The sequence below is a fragment of the Heteronotia binoei genome, chromosome 3 (assembly GCF_032191835.1).
Source record: "Heteronotia binoei isolate CCM8104 ecotype False Entrance Well chromosome 3, APGP_CSIRO_Hbin_v1, whole genome shotgun sequence".
In the NCBI taxonomy this organism is placed as follows: Eukaryota; Metazoa; Chordata; class Lepidosauria; order Squamata; family Gekkonidae; genus Heteronotia; species Heteronotia binoei.
Window position 1 is genome coordinate 129374486 of NC_083225.1, and position 17914 is coordinate 129392399.

At 38.9% G+C, this 17914-nt stretch overlaps 1 protein-coding gene across 4 annotated transcripts in view; it reads left to right on the forward strand.

Annotated features, from left to right (window-relative positions):
• Nucleotides 1-17914, forward strand: part of CADM2 (cell adhesion molecule 2) — a 966308-nt gene that overhangs the window by 824688 nt on the left and 123706 nt on the right. For 3 of the 4 annotated variants that reach the window (XM_060234430.1, XM_060234429.1, XM_060234431.1), the window contains one exon: nt 12261-12377. The exons of the other annotated variant lie outside the window; for it this stretch is intronic. In XM_060234430.1, coding sequence (XP_060090413.1) covers nt 12261-12377 — 117 coding nt within the window. The remainder of the gene's footprint in view (nt 1-12260; nt 12378-17914) is intronic. 4 annotated transcript variants of the gene reach the window in all.

Here is a 17914-nt window from a genome sequence, read left to right on the forward strand (position 1 = left end):
GGTTGTTTCGGGTTGTTGGGTGCTTCTCTGTTATCTAGAGCTTTCTCCGCCATAGGGTTAGAAAGTTTCTAGTTCAGTTACATCCCCAAGTGAGATTACTTCCAAAATGTCAAGCATCAATAAACAGTCAAGCATCAATAAATGTCAAGCATCAATAAATGTCAAGCATCAATAAACAGTCTTTTGTTGTTGAATCAAAAGTTGCTTTATTGTAGGGACTCAGAAACTTTACCAAGGACACAATCCTTGGAAGTAATTACGTATACAGGATTACATAGTTACTATATAGAATAACTTCAAAGGGTATCATGCAGATGCAGGTTGAGTCATGGGTTCAAAGGTTACTACATAGTATCTCTTTATTACTAAGGAATTTAGGCTATTAAAAACATCTCCCTTTCTCACACTTTTCTGGACAAGATAAGAACTGTCTGTGTGAATCTGGGGGAAAGGCACATCACAGCTTTACCAGGCAGGCTGCAGCGTAAACATCCTTGGGCTAGATGGATTTATTACTTGTCCAAATGTTGTAAAGGAGAGGGGGGTGGTAGAGACTGGTGAGAGACTGGAGACTCTGTCTAAGGAACCATTGTGATGCAAAGAAATATGCATGCTTGACAGTTTCTATGATTCTATGGAATGAGATAATCAACATTCTCAAGCATTTGCTTCAAAAGGCCAAGTTCAGTATCCATTTCATCTGGTTCTAGGGATCCTGTGAACTTCAAAAAAATGTTATCAACATTTCAACATAATATTTCAAAATAACCTGCTTGTTTACTGGTACCATGTCAGTTCTCTGATTTACTTAAACTACAATAATATATCCAGGTGGGCAACCGTGTTGGTCTGAAACAGTAAAACAAATTTTGAGTCCAGTGCTACTCAAAAATAAATCTATTGTATAACGTTATACAATAGATTTATCATGTCAGGCAGGATTGTGTCTTCACTGTAGCCGTATGCACAGTGTTTCTTGCATGTGTTGTTTTATAAAGCAGTATTTCATATTGCAGACAGGTATAAATAATGTTCCAATATCCAATGATCCTATTTTACCAAGATTTTCTCTATCATGTAATCAGAGAAAGTTCTTATCACTTGCACTGGTTCCAAAGTCAGAATGAGTAACAGAATGAGTCAGTCAGTTACTCCTGAATTTTTCCATTTATGGTCTACATGTCAACTTTTAATTTTCTTTTTTCCTGTGAACAAAGAGAATACACATAGACCCATGTTTGTTATTACATGTTTCATTACTGCCAATTGCATAAATGATGTTTCTCAGCACCTAGGTTTCTTCTATTGTTATTTCAAAATGTAAGGTTGGGATTTGTACAACACTTCAAATGTGTAACGTATCCAATAACTCCTATTAATTTGTTGTCTGTAATTTTATTTAAAGTATTTTGATGGAAACTAATAAGAACTTTTTAATGTAAATGCATACAATATCATTTTTAATCTTCATATAATTTGTTCTTGGATCAGAGATGAAGATTTTAAAATGTATGAATATTCTTGAATTGTTTGGAGCCAGCTACTGGAAAATTCAAACATTCTGTGTAATTCTGGAGTTTTAGGCAATAAAATGTTTAAATGCTGGAAACAGCTCTGCTAAGCATGTCTACTCAGAATCCTTCTCAGGTCTGTTCTGCAGGGCTTAGTGCTCTTAAAAAGTGTTATTAAGACTGCACTGTTAAGAATCACTGTTATAAGAACATATAAAGCTGAAACAATCGATCCATCTAGCTTTGTACTGTTTACTTTGATCAGCAGCTGGGTCTCCAGGTTCTTTAGTCTTTCCCAATGCCTGCTATATAACTAAAGGTGCTAGTGATTGATCTTAGGACCTTGTGCATGCAAGGCATGTGTACTTCCACTGGGGCACAGTCCCTCCTCAATGTGATTTCATCATAAATCTTATTAGTATTAAAATCCCACTTTTATTTACTAAAGATCACAATTGTCTTATAAATGTTATAAACTTATTTTTGGACCTGACTTTTGATGGAAACTTCTATTCTTCATTGTATAATAAACATAGTATTTTATTTCTTAAAACAATTGGAGATTGAAAGCTTCCAGTTTTATTTTAGGAAATCATAAAGTTACTAGCAGACAACTTTGATGTTTTGTTCTTGTTTGAAATAGTCCACAGATTTGCCATGAAATGCTTTAATATCCTAATCTTTCAAAATTAATGTATAGCAATATATAATGTGTTTTTACTGTATAGAGGTGCCTCTATATAAGCATATTGCATTCATTTTAATTAATGATATACATTTTTATTCACCAGTATTTAGAAATTTAGGTAGGAATCTTGTATTTACGGATAAGCAGGTTGTGGAGTGATTGCTGTGGAGGCCTATGATATTTAGTATGGATGGACACAGACCAGAAAATTCACAAACAGAACCGGAGCAGTTCCCAGACTGGTTCGCAAACCAAACCACAGTCTGGTTCGCGAACCAGTTCACAAGCTGGCCAGTTTTTTAAAAGCCCCCCACAGGGCTTCGAAGCTCCAAAATGGCAGGTTGTCTCCAGATCGCTCTCCTTAGTGTACCCACCAAGTTTGGTCCACATTGGACTTCAGGGGACTGAGTTACAAACCCCTAAAAAAAGTCATTAAGTGTAATGCTTTTCAATGGGATGTCATCTCTGCTGGTTCAAGAGTGATAAAAACTGACCTGGGTGAGCTAGAGGCCTTCAACGCACACAATTCCTCCCCGGGGTGACCCTCCACATGGCCCACATGTTACATGCATGTCAGATTTGGGGGAATCCAAGTAGGAGACCACCAAGCAAGGTGTCTCCAGGAAACTGTTTTGCGGGGAGTTGTCCATTGTCAGTTTGAGACACTACAGTGTAGACCTGGTTAAGCTACAGACATCAGACTCCCAGAGTACTTCCTCAGGGACCACTAACATGGCTGCAGGTGACTGTGTCTTCCTGGGACCAGCCACCCAGCCCTGGTGACATGATGACTGATTGGGGTCAAGCCTTCCATCCTATCTGGGAAGGTGACAGGGACAACCAAGCTTGGCAACTGAGACTCACTGCACATGGGACTCATGGCTGTGGGAGGGGGCACTGGTGGACTAACTAAAGGAATGTGTGGGAATATGTGGCAGCAGAGAAAGGATGTTTTTTGGAGGAGCAGAAAGGGGACCCCACAGCCAGCATGCAGACAAAAGGGCAGTTTGCAGAACCCGCAAAAGTGAACAGTCCACCCCCAAATCAAATCAAAAATATGTTTTAAATGAAAAAAACAACCCTATCCATGTTTCCCACTTCTTACAGCAAGGAAGGAGAAAAAAGAGAGAGGTGATTCTTTTACTCTGGCAGTTTGTATAGAGACCAGGAGATTCAACAAGTTTCTCCACCCACCCCATTAATTCCCTCTCCGCAGTCCACCAAAAGATATTCTTTCACACGCTAGAAGAACAAGACTCGCAAAACCCAATAGAGGACAGGAATGTGCCTCCAGTGATTATATACCCCCCCCATCCTGAGGAAGTCAGATCGATGCCTGTCATTGGAAATCAGACTTGCCTGTCATCTTCAGACTGTCACTATTAGTCCCTCGATGGCTGGAAATATGCCACCTATACCCACTTTTCAGCACTAAACTCCTTGGGTAGAGTTTCTTTGCCAAGAGTGCACAAGAGGTTCCGAACCGGGCAGAAAGTTCGGAGACTTCCTGGTCCGAACATGTGAGATCAAGTTTAATACGGTCATAGACCAGTCAAATTAAATACAAATTTTGAACCAAATACAAATTTTGTGACTTTTGAACCAAACTGTCTGAACCTCTAACAAGGTAAAGTCCAGGCCGGATTTTAGTTTGGGTTCGGGTCTGTACCCATCCCTAATATTTAGTGTTATGCAAAATCTTTATGAGGTCTCTTGTAACTTTTAGTTGAATAAATCACAGGTATACTCAAGTTGATATTAATTTAAAAAAATTTAAAAATCCCAGTGGACTTCACTGTAGTTACTTTGTTCAATTTGAGCATTTACCAATTTAAGCAGAGAGGAAACAGTAACCGTCCTCTGAGCCAACTCCAAGACACCAGGAAGCTTGAATAGCGGATAAGGGTAGGGTTGCCAAGTCTACTTCAGAAAATATCTGGGGACTTTGGGGGTGGAGCCATTAGACTTTGAGGCGGAGCCAGACTTTCCCATTTCCAAAATAAATGCATAACAATACAGTAGTGCAGTTCACCTGAATAGTCATCATTTCCTCATCCCCCAATACCTGCAATTCTAGTAAATGAAAGTGTAAACACACAAAAAGTAGCAAAAAATGCACAGAGTTTGCAAGCTCATATTTTTGTGATCTCCCTGGGGCTTTACTCACAGGAACTGCTGTTCTTCAGGCTAACACAGGCAAATAAAAAGAGAGAGAGGTGGAGTTTTCCTCCATCCCATAAACAGGCTCCTATACAAAGACTCTGAAAACAATGCACAAAGACAGACACGCACAATTACTGCCTCCCCTACAAAGACTTCTGAAAAGTACTCTTTCTGTTTCTCTCACTGGGTCTGGTTCCTCCACAACGACATCTGAAAATTATAGGGTCAATGCTGCTCTCTCTTTCACAAACACATACACACACACTCTTACTTGCTCTGAAACAAAAGCAAAACAAATGGAGTGACTGTTCCCAGAGGTTGCTGCTGACCCTTCCCCATGAAGTACTTCCTGCTTCCTGCTCAACTTTAAAGGTGCGCGCACACACAGATTTTAAAACCGGACTTGTTTCTAAACCTGCTGGAGATCTAGAGGTACTGATGACTGTGGAGGCGGGGTTCCCCCCCCCGCCAGCCAGCTGGCTGGGGGCAGCGGGAAGCCTGTAAAACTGGGGGATCCCCCACTGGGACCTGGGGATTGGGAAGCCTAGATAAGGGGAAGGGGTAAATCTGCTGTAGCACACATCATCTGTGGAAGAACTGTGGTGAGATTCTAGAATACCACACTCCAGATTCATTAGTTCCTCTCATCTTCAAAAAGATATTGGTATTTGGGTCAATGATACAGAAAATATATGGAATGCATATCTAGAAACTGATTTATTTCATTCAAATCAAGGTGTGGTTGTATTACAACATCTAGTCACATTTCTATTTAAGACAAACACATTTTTGCTTTGTAATGAACGTAATAGTTGCAATAATATTTTAAGTGAAACATTAACATAGTGTTGCCATATAGTAATGAACTACTTCTAAAACAATAATATTGTAGAAATACTGTTAAGGTAATTTGAAAATCTACTGTAGGTCATGAAGCAACCAATTGGCTCAACAGTTTGTGTTCAGTAATGGTCATCACAAAAGTTATTTGTTGTCTGCCCTTTCAGGAAATTTTCAGCATGTGAGTATAACAAAGTGTTGTTAGTTTTAGGGTTGCCAGGTCAACCTGCTGGGGATAGGGGAGGTAGAATTGCCAGCTCCAGATTGGGAAACATTTGGAGATTCGGGGATAGGAGGACAGGGACGTCAGTGGGTCACAATGTCATAGAGTCCAACCTCCAAAGCATCCATTTTCTCTGGAGGGACTGGTCTCCAAAGGGATCTGTTGAGGCTGGGTGAGTGGGCGTCAACGTGGCAGATGCGGTTCAATGTGGCCAAGTGCAAAGTTATGCACATTGGGGCCAAGAATCCCAGCTACAAATACAAGTTGATGGGGTGTGAACTGGCAGAGACTGACCAAGAGAGAGATCTTGGGGTCATGGTAGATAACTCACTGAAAATGTCAAGACAGTGTGCGTCTGCAATAAAAAAGGCAAACACCATGCTGGGAATTATTAGGAAGGGAATTGAAAACAAATCAGCCAGTATCATAATGCCCCTGTATAAATCGATGGTGCGGTCTCATTTGGAGTACTGTGTGCAGTTCTGGTCGCCGCACCTCAAAAAGGATATTATAGCATTGGAGAAAGTCCAGAGAAGGGCAACTAGAATGATTAAAGGGCTGGAGCACTTTCCCTATGAAGAAAGGTTGAAACGCTTGGGACTCTTTAGCTTGGAGAAACATCGACTGCGGGGTGACATGATAGAGGTTTACAAGATAATGCATGGGATGGAGAAAGTAGAGAAAGAAGTACTTTTCTCCCTTTCTCACAATACAAGAACTCGTGGGCATTCGATGAAATTGCTGAGCAGAAAGGTTAAAACGGATAAAAGGAAGTACTTCTTCACCCAAAGGGTGATTAACATGTTGAATTCACAGCCACAGGAGGTGGTGGCGGCCACAAGTATAGCCACCTTCAAGAGGGGTTTAGATAAAAATATGGAGCACAGGTCCATCAGTGGCTATTAGCCACAGTGTATGTGTGTATATAAAATTTTTTGCCACTGTGTGACACAGAGTGTTGGACTTGATGAGCCATTGGCCTGATCCAACATGGCTTCTCTTATGTTCTTATGTTCCATAGCCTGAAGAATGGCTTTAATTCCAAAGGCTCCCCAAGTCCCTCCTGGAAGCTGGCATCCCTAAACTAAATTGCTCAAAGACATATTTTAATCTACATGGCTCAACAAGACATAGCACCCTAGTTCTCCCATCTCCAGTGTTGATACACCTGTGTTGCAGATGTTCCCACAAAACAATACAAATAGACTTGCTTATAGTTAGGAGTTATGAATCATTAGCTTAAAGACTGTAAGTTATCTGTGCAAATTTGTTCTAAAGGCAGATCTCCTTTTGAATTGTATACAATATTTATGGTTTGTAAAATAAGCAATTACTTGTGATTTTTGCAAGTTTTACTTTAATTTGTCTCCAATATTCATAGATTTGTTTGAGACTGTTACAATGTGGAAGCAATGTAGTTTCTTAATGTAGTAAAGAATCTTTTTGTAATATTTCTTAAGGAAACTGAAGAATTTTGTAGGTTTGATAGTTCAACTTAAACTTTCATGACTTGTATTGGTTCTTTTATGTTGGGTGCAAAAATGTGGCCATTGAACATGCACAACTAACAGATAAACTTTAATAGAAAAACAGAAACCCACACTGATGTGTATGAGTTTTAAAGTAACTTCTTTTTTGATCCATAACTCTGTTGGCTGCTTAAAAGAAGAAGATGGTATTGGATTTATATCCTGCCCTATACTCTGAATCTCAGAATCTCAGAGCTGTCACAATCTGCATTACCTCCCCCCCCCCAACAGACACCCTGTGAGGTAGGTGGGGCTGAGAGAAGTCTCACAGCAGCTGCCCTTTCAAGGACAACTCCTACGAGAGCTATGGCTGACCCAAAGCCATTCCAGCAGCTGCAATTGGAGGAGTGGGGAATCAAACCCAGTTCTCCCAGATAAGAGTCCGTGCAATTAACCACTACACCAAACTGGCTCTCAAACAGACTTCGCTATATGTGTTTCATCCTGTACATCAGAAAAAGTCATTTTCATTACATTTCATCATAGGATAAAGACTTTTTTTTGCAGTCAACCATGGGGTAAGCCATGCTCATTCACATAGCAGTTCTACATGGACATAAACATCTCTTGGAAGATAGATCTTAATGTGTTAAATAGTCTTAGCAATGTGTGTTTATATGGCATTTGTGCTAATTAGCTGTATTATATTAATTTTTATATTAAATGTCTTTTATACATAACTTCTTTTTGAACTGCCTTTTGAATCTTGACCTTTGGCACCACTCTCTTTCTAGTATGATCCCAGCCCTTTCCTAGATTTTCCCCTGCCCCCATTGAAAAGTCTGTGCCCCTGAAATGATGGTTAAATAGAACATTCTTTGAATATCAGCTGCTGAGGAAAGCAGCCATAGAGGGAGGCTTTGGTCTCTATGTCCTACTTAGGCTTCCCAACCCCCCCGCCCTGACGGGGGACCCCTGAATTTGCAGCCTCCTCCCCCGCTCTCCAAAAATCCGGAAACGGGGGGGGAGAACATGCGTGTAGGCATCATGTAGTTGTAGAGCTCCTGATCCGTTTGTAAAATGTGCACCTTTAAGGTTGCGCAGGAAACAGGAAGGGCTTCATTGGAAATGGTCGGTAATAGTTTCCATGGAGAACTGCTCCTCCCTTTCTTTTGCTTTCGTTTTCACAGCAAGTAGAGTTCTTCAGGAAGAAGATCTAGTAAGTATTTGTGTGTGAGAGAGAGGGAGGGGGCAGGGGATTCCCTTTAGAAAGCGTGGGGGGGAGAGAAATGTCTACTGGGCACTCTATTATTCCCTATGGAGAATGATTCCCATAAGGAATAATAGGGAATTGATTCATGGATATTTGGGGCTCTGGGGGGGCTATTTTTTGAGGTAGAGGCACCAAATTTTTAGTATAGCATCTAGTGCCTCTCCCCAAAATACACCCCAAGTTTCAAAACGATTGGACCAGAAGGTCCAATTCTGTGAGCCCCAAAAGATGGTGTCCCTATCCTTAATTATTTCCTATGGAAGAAAGGCATTTAAAAAGGTGTGCTGTCCCTTTAAATGTGATGGCCAGAACTCCCTTGGAGTTCAATTATGCTTGTCACACCCTTGTTCCTGGCTCCACCCCCAATGTCTCCTGTCTCCACTCCAAAGTCTCCTGGCTCCGCCCCCAAAGTCCCCAGATTTTTCTTTAATTGGACTTGGCAACCCTAGTCCTACTTGCAGACATTCAAAGGATATCTGGCTGGCCAGGGAGAAATGAATGGATTACTGCTGTGATATAATCAGTTTTTCAGATTCCTCTACTGAAACCTGATTTCAAACTGGAACTTTTTGCATAAGGAGTTTTGATTGTAATACATTGTAATACAGCTATATCTGCATATGGCAGCAGACTTGACAAACCTGCTGTATTTACATGTAAGGTCAGTTTGAATTAATAGGACTGCCAACCTCCAGTTGGGAAATACCTGGAGATTTTGGAGGTGGAACCTAGAAAGGGTGGTGTTTGGGGAGAGTGGGATCTCAGAGGAGCATAATGCCAGAGAGTCTATCCTCCAAAGCAGCCATTTTCTCCAAGAGAATTGATAGAGACAGCACTGCCTGGATGGGACCTGGGAAAAACCCAGCATACAGCACCTCTCCAGATTACAGAGATCAGTTCCCCTTGAGAAAATAGATGTTTTGGAGGGTGGACTCTATGGCTTTGTACTTCACTGACATCCATATCCACCCTAGGCATCATCCTCAGATCTCCAGGAGTTTCCCAACCTGGATCTACCTCCCATCCCCCACTGGTGGCCAGGGAGGACCCGGCAACCCTAAATCTAGCAATACCTTGTTATACACAAATGCTACAAATATCCTGAAAGGGCAGGCACTTGTGATGACCATTACTGAACATAAGCTGTTGAGCCAATAGGAACTGATCTCTCATCTGAAGATCAGTTGTAATCCAAAAGGATCTCCAGCCCCCATTTGAAGATTACCAATCCCATTAATTCAGTAGCACTTAAATAAGTATAACTGAGTAAAAGCTTCTGTCTAAGAAGTCTAACAAATAGGACTCAGATGCCTTGTTTATACATTATATTGTCAGCATATTTTTCCCTTCTGAACAGGCCTTAATTTGGAAAACCTGGCTATATGCATTTGTTACTTTTGTAAGAAGCCAGTACATGTCCAAAGGATTGAATACTAGAACCTATGAAACAAGAGTGACTTTTCCTTATGCATAGTATCAATGGACTTCATCACTAAGCATAACATTTTTTTTTCATTTTTCCTTTTTTTACATGGCCAAGATAGCAGCTGCAGCTATACCTTGTTAACTCTCTGTGCGTATTAAAATCAGGTTGATTTGCTGGAAGCATTCCCCCAGATGCTAAGGACCACTATATCACCTTATTCATGCCCAATAAACACTGAAATCAGAGAGCCCTAGAAATCATTATTCATTCTTTTATAAGCCTATTAGAACAGCATGACTTGGTAGTATTAAGACACACTTCGGGAAGACTTATGGCAGAAGCTGAAAGGATGCAAGGCTGGAACTTGGCCTCAGAATAGCTTCTAGCACAATTATGCCTGCAAGAAAAGCTATTGTGATTAATGTGGAGTAGCTAGTGGATAGGATGCCAGCAGTCTCCTTTTGAAGCCAATAGTTACTGCAGAGTCCAATTTAACATGCACTAGCCTTTCATCATAGTGAGATGAGGATGGGAGCATGATGTGCTTTACTTGCCAGGCATTAGATTTTGCTGGATGTATTACTTTAAAAAAATAATGACTGAATGTGTAGATTTAAAAACACCACAGGCATCAAAACTGGTTTTGACCCACAGTGGAAACCCATGGATATTTGCTGTAAGATGTGAAGCAGCACTGACAGTGGAATTTAAAGTACAGTTATACTCTTCTAAGTGCATTGTAGTCAGTTGCTATAGAAGACAGTGACTCTGCTTAGGATTGCACTGCTAGAGTCTGAAACACCTACCTCAGAACAGCATCCCTTGTGAGCATTATCCATCTGCTACTGTACATTGCAAACCGCACATTGACTTGAAAGAGGGAAAGGTGACAGAAGAAATGTGATAGATATTGGGATGGCAGTGTAATAGTACAACTGACAATGCACTTGAGTCCTATGTATCATACAATCTCTAGGGCTGCCATATTCCAAGTAGTTCAATATGTTTTTCGGTTTTCTTTATGTCGTTTAGTGATTTACAAAAAAAAAAATTCAATCCATGTAAAAAATATATATATAAGCACAAGTTATTTTGCAAAACGTGATCAATCATTAACAATGTGGACCAACGTCTACTGTTTAATTGTTATGGCAGTTATATTCCAGATACTGCTAAAAGTCTGTCCTTCTGATTAGTATGGCATCATTAGATTTTTTTAAAAGCCTGTTTTAATTTTGCTGGCCAGGGAATATCTCTTAGTGAAGAACAGGTGTAAATACCAGTATGCCAAGGATGAAAGAGTAAATCTGTAAAGATGTGTTTGCTGAGAAAAAGAAATGGCAACTTTTGCAAGTATGGTGTTATTTATCAGAAGCAAATGTGACTATGGAATTTGGAGGTAGCTCCCATGTTAACTAAGAAAACAACAGTGTATGTCTAAAAATGGCAGAACTGTGTGCTATGTGTTATGTTAAAAAAATTAATTTCCTTTTTCCTCTCTGGAAGAAGATGATACTTTATGCAACAGCAAATAAATTATTTGATTCTGATTTCAATAGTCAGACCGCTTCAGTGTCTTATGTCACAGTTATTTGCATTAGCCATTTCCAGAATGATGGTAACTGTATACATCATAGATGCTTCATAATCAAAGCTGAGTCTGAGGGTACTTTAAGCTGTTTTCCTGTAACTTATCTGTGGTGCTCTCCTTGAGAAAGGAATGCTGATTTTCAGAGCTCTTTAGCAGTACAAATCTAAGTGCTGTTGGATTTTTATTTTTGTAAAAAAATGTATTAAAATAAAATCTTTGCTAAGGGAAGTTTATGATGGGTTTTAGTAGTAGTGTTAGAGACAGCAGTGTTTTTAGCTTGTGTACCATATTCAGTTCAGAAAACTGTAAAGTCTTTGTTTATTGGTAGGCTCCATCACAGTTCACACATACAGTTAACAGCATTCGTAGAAATAGTTCCTAGCACTCGATTCCAAACAAAATGTTTATGGTTAATAACAGTTCATCTTTGTTGAATAAACCAAACTCACAACAGTTGTCAAATAGTATTTCCTGTTCACTAGTGTAAAAGTTTTGATGTGTTTTCTGCTCTGGATCTTGGCAGACGACTATCTAAAACAAAAAATGTGGAAGAAGACGAGCAAAGCCCATAAAGCAGCTCTTAGCGTTAGTAGCCATTTGCCCATGCTTTCTTTCACACAGTCTGTCTGAAAGTAGGTGTTTTAACATAAGTCATCTCTTCTTAACACATGTGTTTATTTTAGCATGACGGTGTCCTGTCTTCATCTCCCACGCTGACACAGCATGTCCATCCGTATTTGCTTTATCACTGTATGAGACATTTAAAATGGCTCAGTGAGGAAAAGGATTCTTGTCACTTAAAGATTCACTCTCCAACTCAGTCAGTCATGTAAACAGTCTTCTTGCTTTGTTTTGTTTTGTTCAATAGCCCGTCTACTGATATCTGAACATTAAAAAGAGAGAGTGATCTAATGTCAAGAATTTCAAAGTATACTACTGTACCTTTGTTGGTCTGTGTTAAGCATGTTTTAATTTATACGTTTTTACATGTGTGTATTTAGAAATTGAATCATTGTTATTCTGGCTTCTATGTTTGCATGATATGATTTTATTTTATATTTTTTTCCACTCACCAGATGTTTCCAACATTTTGCTTCCTACCACTGTCATCCCCTCCCTTACCACTGCAACAGTCACAACCACTGTAGCCTTAACAAGCACAGTCCCATCGGCAACAGCCATCGACAGCCGAGGTACAGTATACTTCTTTGTTATGGCCTGCGAATCACAAACATAAACAGTCAATGACAGGTAGAAAGGCAGTAAAATATGAGCAAAATGTTTCAGAGATTCTGTGAATATATAGGATTTAAATTCAGCCATGTATTAAGCAAGCAGCTAATTTTCAACAGTTAACATAGCTGTTAATGATTTAACATTATACATTTATGTTTAATAACATATGTTGGTAGGCTGATTTTTTTTATCATCAGTTGCTTCCTCTACAATTGCCATACCAAACGTGCTGGAAGCAAATATCTGTAATTTCAAACTAACTTCATCTCTTAATAAGATTATTTTGTTTTCTGTTGCTAATATGATGTGAATGTGTCAGATATCTTGATTTAACCATATCTTTAGAATTATTTCATTAGTGTTTACAGCATAATCCCCTTCCCCCAGACTTCTGTTTTATTCTGAACATACAAAATGGGAATTTAAAGGCAGCTGTTTTATTGCACTGGAAATCTGTTGAAGTTTTGTTATTTGTATTTGATGATCTAGATAATGATTTGAAAGGGAGTAGGGTTTTTTTTTGTTTTTTGGAAAATTGGTTCAGTCCAGTCAATATTTAAATCACTTTTTGTTGTTGTTGGGAAATGGCTGTTTCTTCCCTAATTAAAACAACCATTTCACATTTGAATTCACTGTATTCTGTGTCTTTATTAATGGCATAGAATCCTATTAAATAGCAGTTGTGACACTGTTAGAGGAAGTAGCATATTTCTATCCCTCAGCCAGTTCTCCAGCCATTATAATATTTTGTTTTGCTTGTTGGACAGAGCCGCTGAATGTAACTTAATACTTCTTTCTGCAGCTCCTTCCTGTCCTTGCTACCTGTTATGGTGGTGCTCAGAGGAGATTTATTTAAATCAAGGTGATGTCATTCACCAAGAGAAGAGACAGTGCTGGAGAGCCAGTGCAGTGGTTAGATTATAGGTGAACTTGGACTAGTTATACATTCTCAACCTAACTTACCTCACAGGATAGTTGTGAGGATAAAATGGAGAAAAGGTTCAATTGAAGCCCAAATGAGTAATTAAAAAAAAAAAAAAAAAAAAGGTCGATGAAGTAACTGTTTTCCATCAAGTTTCTTATGGGCATTTCTTTATATATTTGAATGTTGCATAAGATTATTGTAACTACTAAAACAATTAATATTACTAAGTTGAAAAATTATAGTATTTATGACAGTATGTGTACAAACTGTTTTGGTGTATGTATGTGTGTGTGCATAAACTCAGTACTTTTAACTAACTTCAGAAAAGTACATATTACTGCTTATTAAATTCATAACTCATTATGGTGCCTTTAATTTATATCTCTGATACATTGTTTGTGTCAAGCAGCAGAGGTAGGAGTGTTAGTGGAAAGTAATTCACAGACACATAAACATGCATACATTATGTTTTATTAAACTAAACAACCTTAAATTTTACACACATTTTTCCCACTGGCCTTCCTCTTGGTAATTCTTAAAACTTTTTTAAACAAGAAGACCTCATACCTCCCCTTCACTGTTATTCACAGACTAAAAAAGAAACACATTTTACTTTTTTAAAACAATTTAAGGGGCCAGATCCAGAAGCAAAAACTGGTAGATCATGGGCAGAGCATTTTATTTTGCTAGAATGAAGAAAGAAATGTTCTTATTTGTTTTTAGGAAGTTAATTTTCATAATGTGACCTGATTAAATTGTAGAGATTGGATAGTTACAGAGAATAAAAAGGAGTATGTAACATCACAGGTAGGTACTGTAGATCAGGGATGGCCAACGGTAGCTCTCCAGATGTTTTTTGCCTACAACTCCCATCAGCCCCAGCCATTGGCCATGCTGGCTGGGGCTAATGGGAGTTGTAGGCAAAAAACATCCGGAGAACTACCGTTGACCACCCCTGCTGTAAATGATCCTCTAGTGATTTTACATTGTGACACCTCCTGGAGCTAAAGGCAGAATTCCAGTGACTTTAACAACATTGCCATCTTCCTGATCCCAGGATTGATAAAATAATAGCATTTTAATATGTGCTATATGATCTATATTTATGAACTTTAAAAATAAGTTTTACCGTGATTATTTAAATAGAAAGCAGACTTTAACATTATGTGTTTGACAAAGGACTGTAGATGGTGTTAGATGATTCACAGTGCAATCCTAAATGGAGTTATACCCTTTTAAGCCCACTGAAGTAAATGGATGGAATAACTCCTTGGGATTGCACTGTAAATTTGAAAACAAGGATGTTAAACCTATGTTTATATACATCATTAACCTCAAATTTAATTTTAAATAGGATATTATAAGAAAAGAGAAACTTGCTATTTAAACATTTTAATGATAAATTTAAAAATTGAAAATCATCAAATAGTGCAGAGTTGTTTTTTGACTGGGAGCGTTCTGATGGGACAATAACATTTAACAAAAGTTCAGGTGAGTAGCCATGTTGGTCTGAGACAGCAGAACAAAGTTTGAGTACAGGGACATCTTTAAGACCAACCAAGTTTTAAGACCAACAAACTTTTATTCAAGGTATAAGCTTTCATGTACACACGCTGTCCTTCAGATACAGTGGAATGGAAATTATCGGTCCATATTTATAGGTAAAGGGCGAGCAGTAAATTAACACACAGCATAATAAAGATGTTTAAAAGAGTCAAGGACCAAACAGAAATAATAAACTTAGTCTATATGGTTACCATTTCCTACTTTAGAATCTTTTCTAAATCCTTCATGGCTGCCCTTTCCAGTTTCAATCTCCATCCAGTCTCTGGATTTCTTGAGTGCAGTCTGCTTTTTGGTTTATGATGGAGCAAAGGAATAGAAAATCTTGAACAACTTCAGTTTCTTCATCATCAACTTTAAATTTGTGTAATTACCCAGTAGCCATTACTTTTGTCTTCTTGATGTTGAGCTGTAATCCTGCTTTGGCGATTTCTGCTTTCACTTCCAGTTAAATCATTTCAGTTAAATTGTTTCTTGCTAATAATGTGGTGTCATCTGCATATTTTAAATTGTTAATGTTCCTTACATCAATTTTCACTCTACTAAATCTAATCCAGCCTTCCTTAAAATATGTTCTGCAAACAGATTGAAGAGACAGAAAGATAAAATACATCCTGGTCTGCATGTGTTGCTTTTGCTGCTTTGCCCCCTCATCTGCCTTGAGCTGGCAAACAGGTTCAGACTTGGAACCAGTGCAGAATTTCTGCTTGCATTTGAGCTCTTCTTGCACAAGCAGAAATTCAAGAAAAAGACCATGATAGATGCTTGCACTATGACAAACTTACTGTATCCCAATTTGCATTTTGTCTTGTATAAGATTTTATGCAGCCAGTCTCTGGACACTATAATATATGGAAAGCTCTAGGTGAAAAGGGCATTGGAATGCATTAGGAAAGGCTACAGCGCCACAGGCAGTTACCATGAAAGTTACCATGAAAAGTCCTTTCCTCTGGAAGTTGTATTTATTTATTTAAGACATTTTCACTTCCTCCTCAGAGGAGTTAGGATAGGCTGCAGTGTCAATAAAAATGCATATCCAGTAAAGTAAAGCAAATTAAAGCCAACAAATAAAGCACTAAATCTTTTTTAGACAGAACTTCAAAGTTCTCTAAAAATGCCACCTTTCAGTGGCATCTGAGATTGGATGGCATCCTTAATGGTGGCTATACAGGTTCAGGGCCTTGGAGAAGGTGGAATAACTAGAGCCATTTCTATCTAGATTCAGCACTGGGTTTGGAACATAAACAACCTTGAATGCTGAGTCTGACCATCTTTGCTGCAAGAGAGACAGGGAGTGCATCCCTGGTTATTCTCTTGGATGTCTCAACGACTTTTGATACCATCATCTATGGTATCCTTCCAATGAAGTTGGCTGGGTTAGAAGTGGGAAGCACCATGTTTTGGTGGTTGTAGTGTTACATGACTGGGCAATGCGAGAAGGTGATGCCAATCAGGGACAGCCACTTGACCTGACGGTATTTATCTTCACCTTTATTTATCCTGTTCCTCATGGTGTTTTATATACTGGGAAAGATCATCCAGATTGATATGAACAGCCATCAATATGAATATGAATCCAGTTTTATTTGTCCTTTACAAATGAGTCAGTTGGATCTGTGGTAGTTCAGAACAGGTGCCTGAAGAAGGTAATGGGATAGATAAGGACTAGTAATATAAAGCACAATGCAAACAAGACTGAAGTTTTGTTTGTCAATGAAGATGCTGATCAAGAACTATGGATTCAGCTTGTTATGGAGGAAGTTGCACTTCCCCTGAAGTTCAGAGATTTGGGGTGCTGCTATATCCTGATCTATGGTTGTAGGCTCAGGTCTCTTCCATGGTGTGCAGTAGCTCAGCTGATTCCAGCTATGGCTGTTCTTGGAAAAGCTGATATGACTATGATATCCCATGGTTAAGTTACTGTAATGTGTTCTACACAAGCTGCCTTTGAAAACTGTTCAGAAACTTCAGTCAGTCCAAACTATGGCAGCCAGGTTATTGTTGGGGATTTGATACAGGGATTGTGTAATTCCTGTGCTGAAAGATATACAGTGACTGCCTATATGTTATAACAATTTGTGTTATCAGATTCTAATTACCAGCTTTTGTCTGGTGTCTTTTGTTCCAAAGATACAAGAGGAAGATACATCTTTGTAGCAAAAATGGCTAGATACTTCCTTTTAAATAAATGAAAGCTAGGAATTCTAAAAACTTGATAGATTGTTTTAACATGTTGACACTATAACAATATGTGAATTAAAATAATGCTCTCCAGTGGTAGTGGTGGTTGTGGTGGTGTTGAGGGAAATAGCCACCGCAGGGGTCTGGTGTAGGGGAAATAGTGCTGATGTGGATGGGACTGGGAAGATCCAAGCTTCCTGGTCCACACAGATGCTACCTTGTCACTGATGGGATTTTCCCCAAAAACATAATAGCAAAACAGTTTTGAGAAGGATGGACAAAACCTGGAAGTATCATGATGCTGTGGACAAGCATGGGGGAGGGGGGCACATTGAAGTCCATACAAAGAAGCTGTGTATAAGTGACCATAGAGAGAGAGACTAGTATAGGTTTAAAAAGAAAAAAAATGAATATACTGTTGTCAGGAATTAGCAGACTGAGAAAACTTTAATTATTTGCAATAGCAGTTGCTACTCTAAGAGATAAATGCCATCCCCTCTTATCTTGGGATGGGGCAAAGATTGTCCTGATTGTCCAAGGAGAAAGAATCTTTGGGGTAAGTTTTCCTAATACATGATTTCCACTTCAGAACCAAGATCAAATGAACACATGAAACTGCCTTATACTGAATCAACTTATAGGTTCATCACAGTCATAATTGCCTACTTAAACTGGCAGCAGTTTTCCAGAGACTCAGGTCAAAGTATTTTACATTAGCTACTACTGGATCCTTTTAACTGGAGATGACCTGAACCTCCGATTTTCTTCACTAGGGATGGGCATGAACTGGAAAAATGCAAGTTTGTTGGAGGTTCAGGTTCAGGG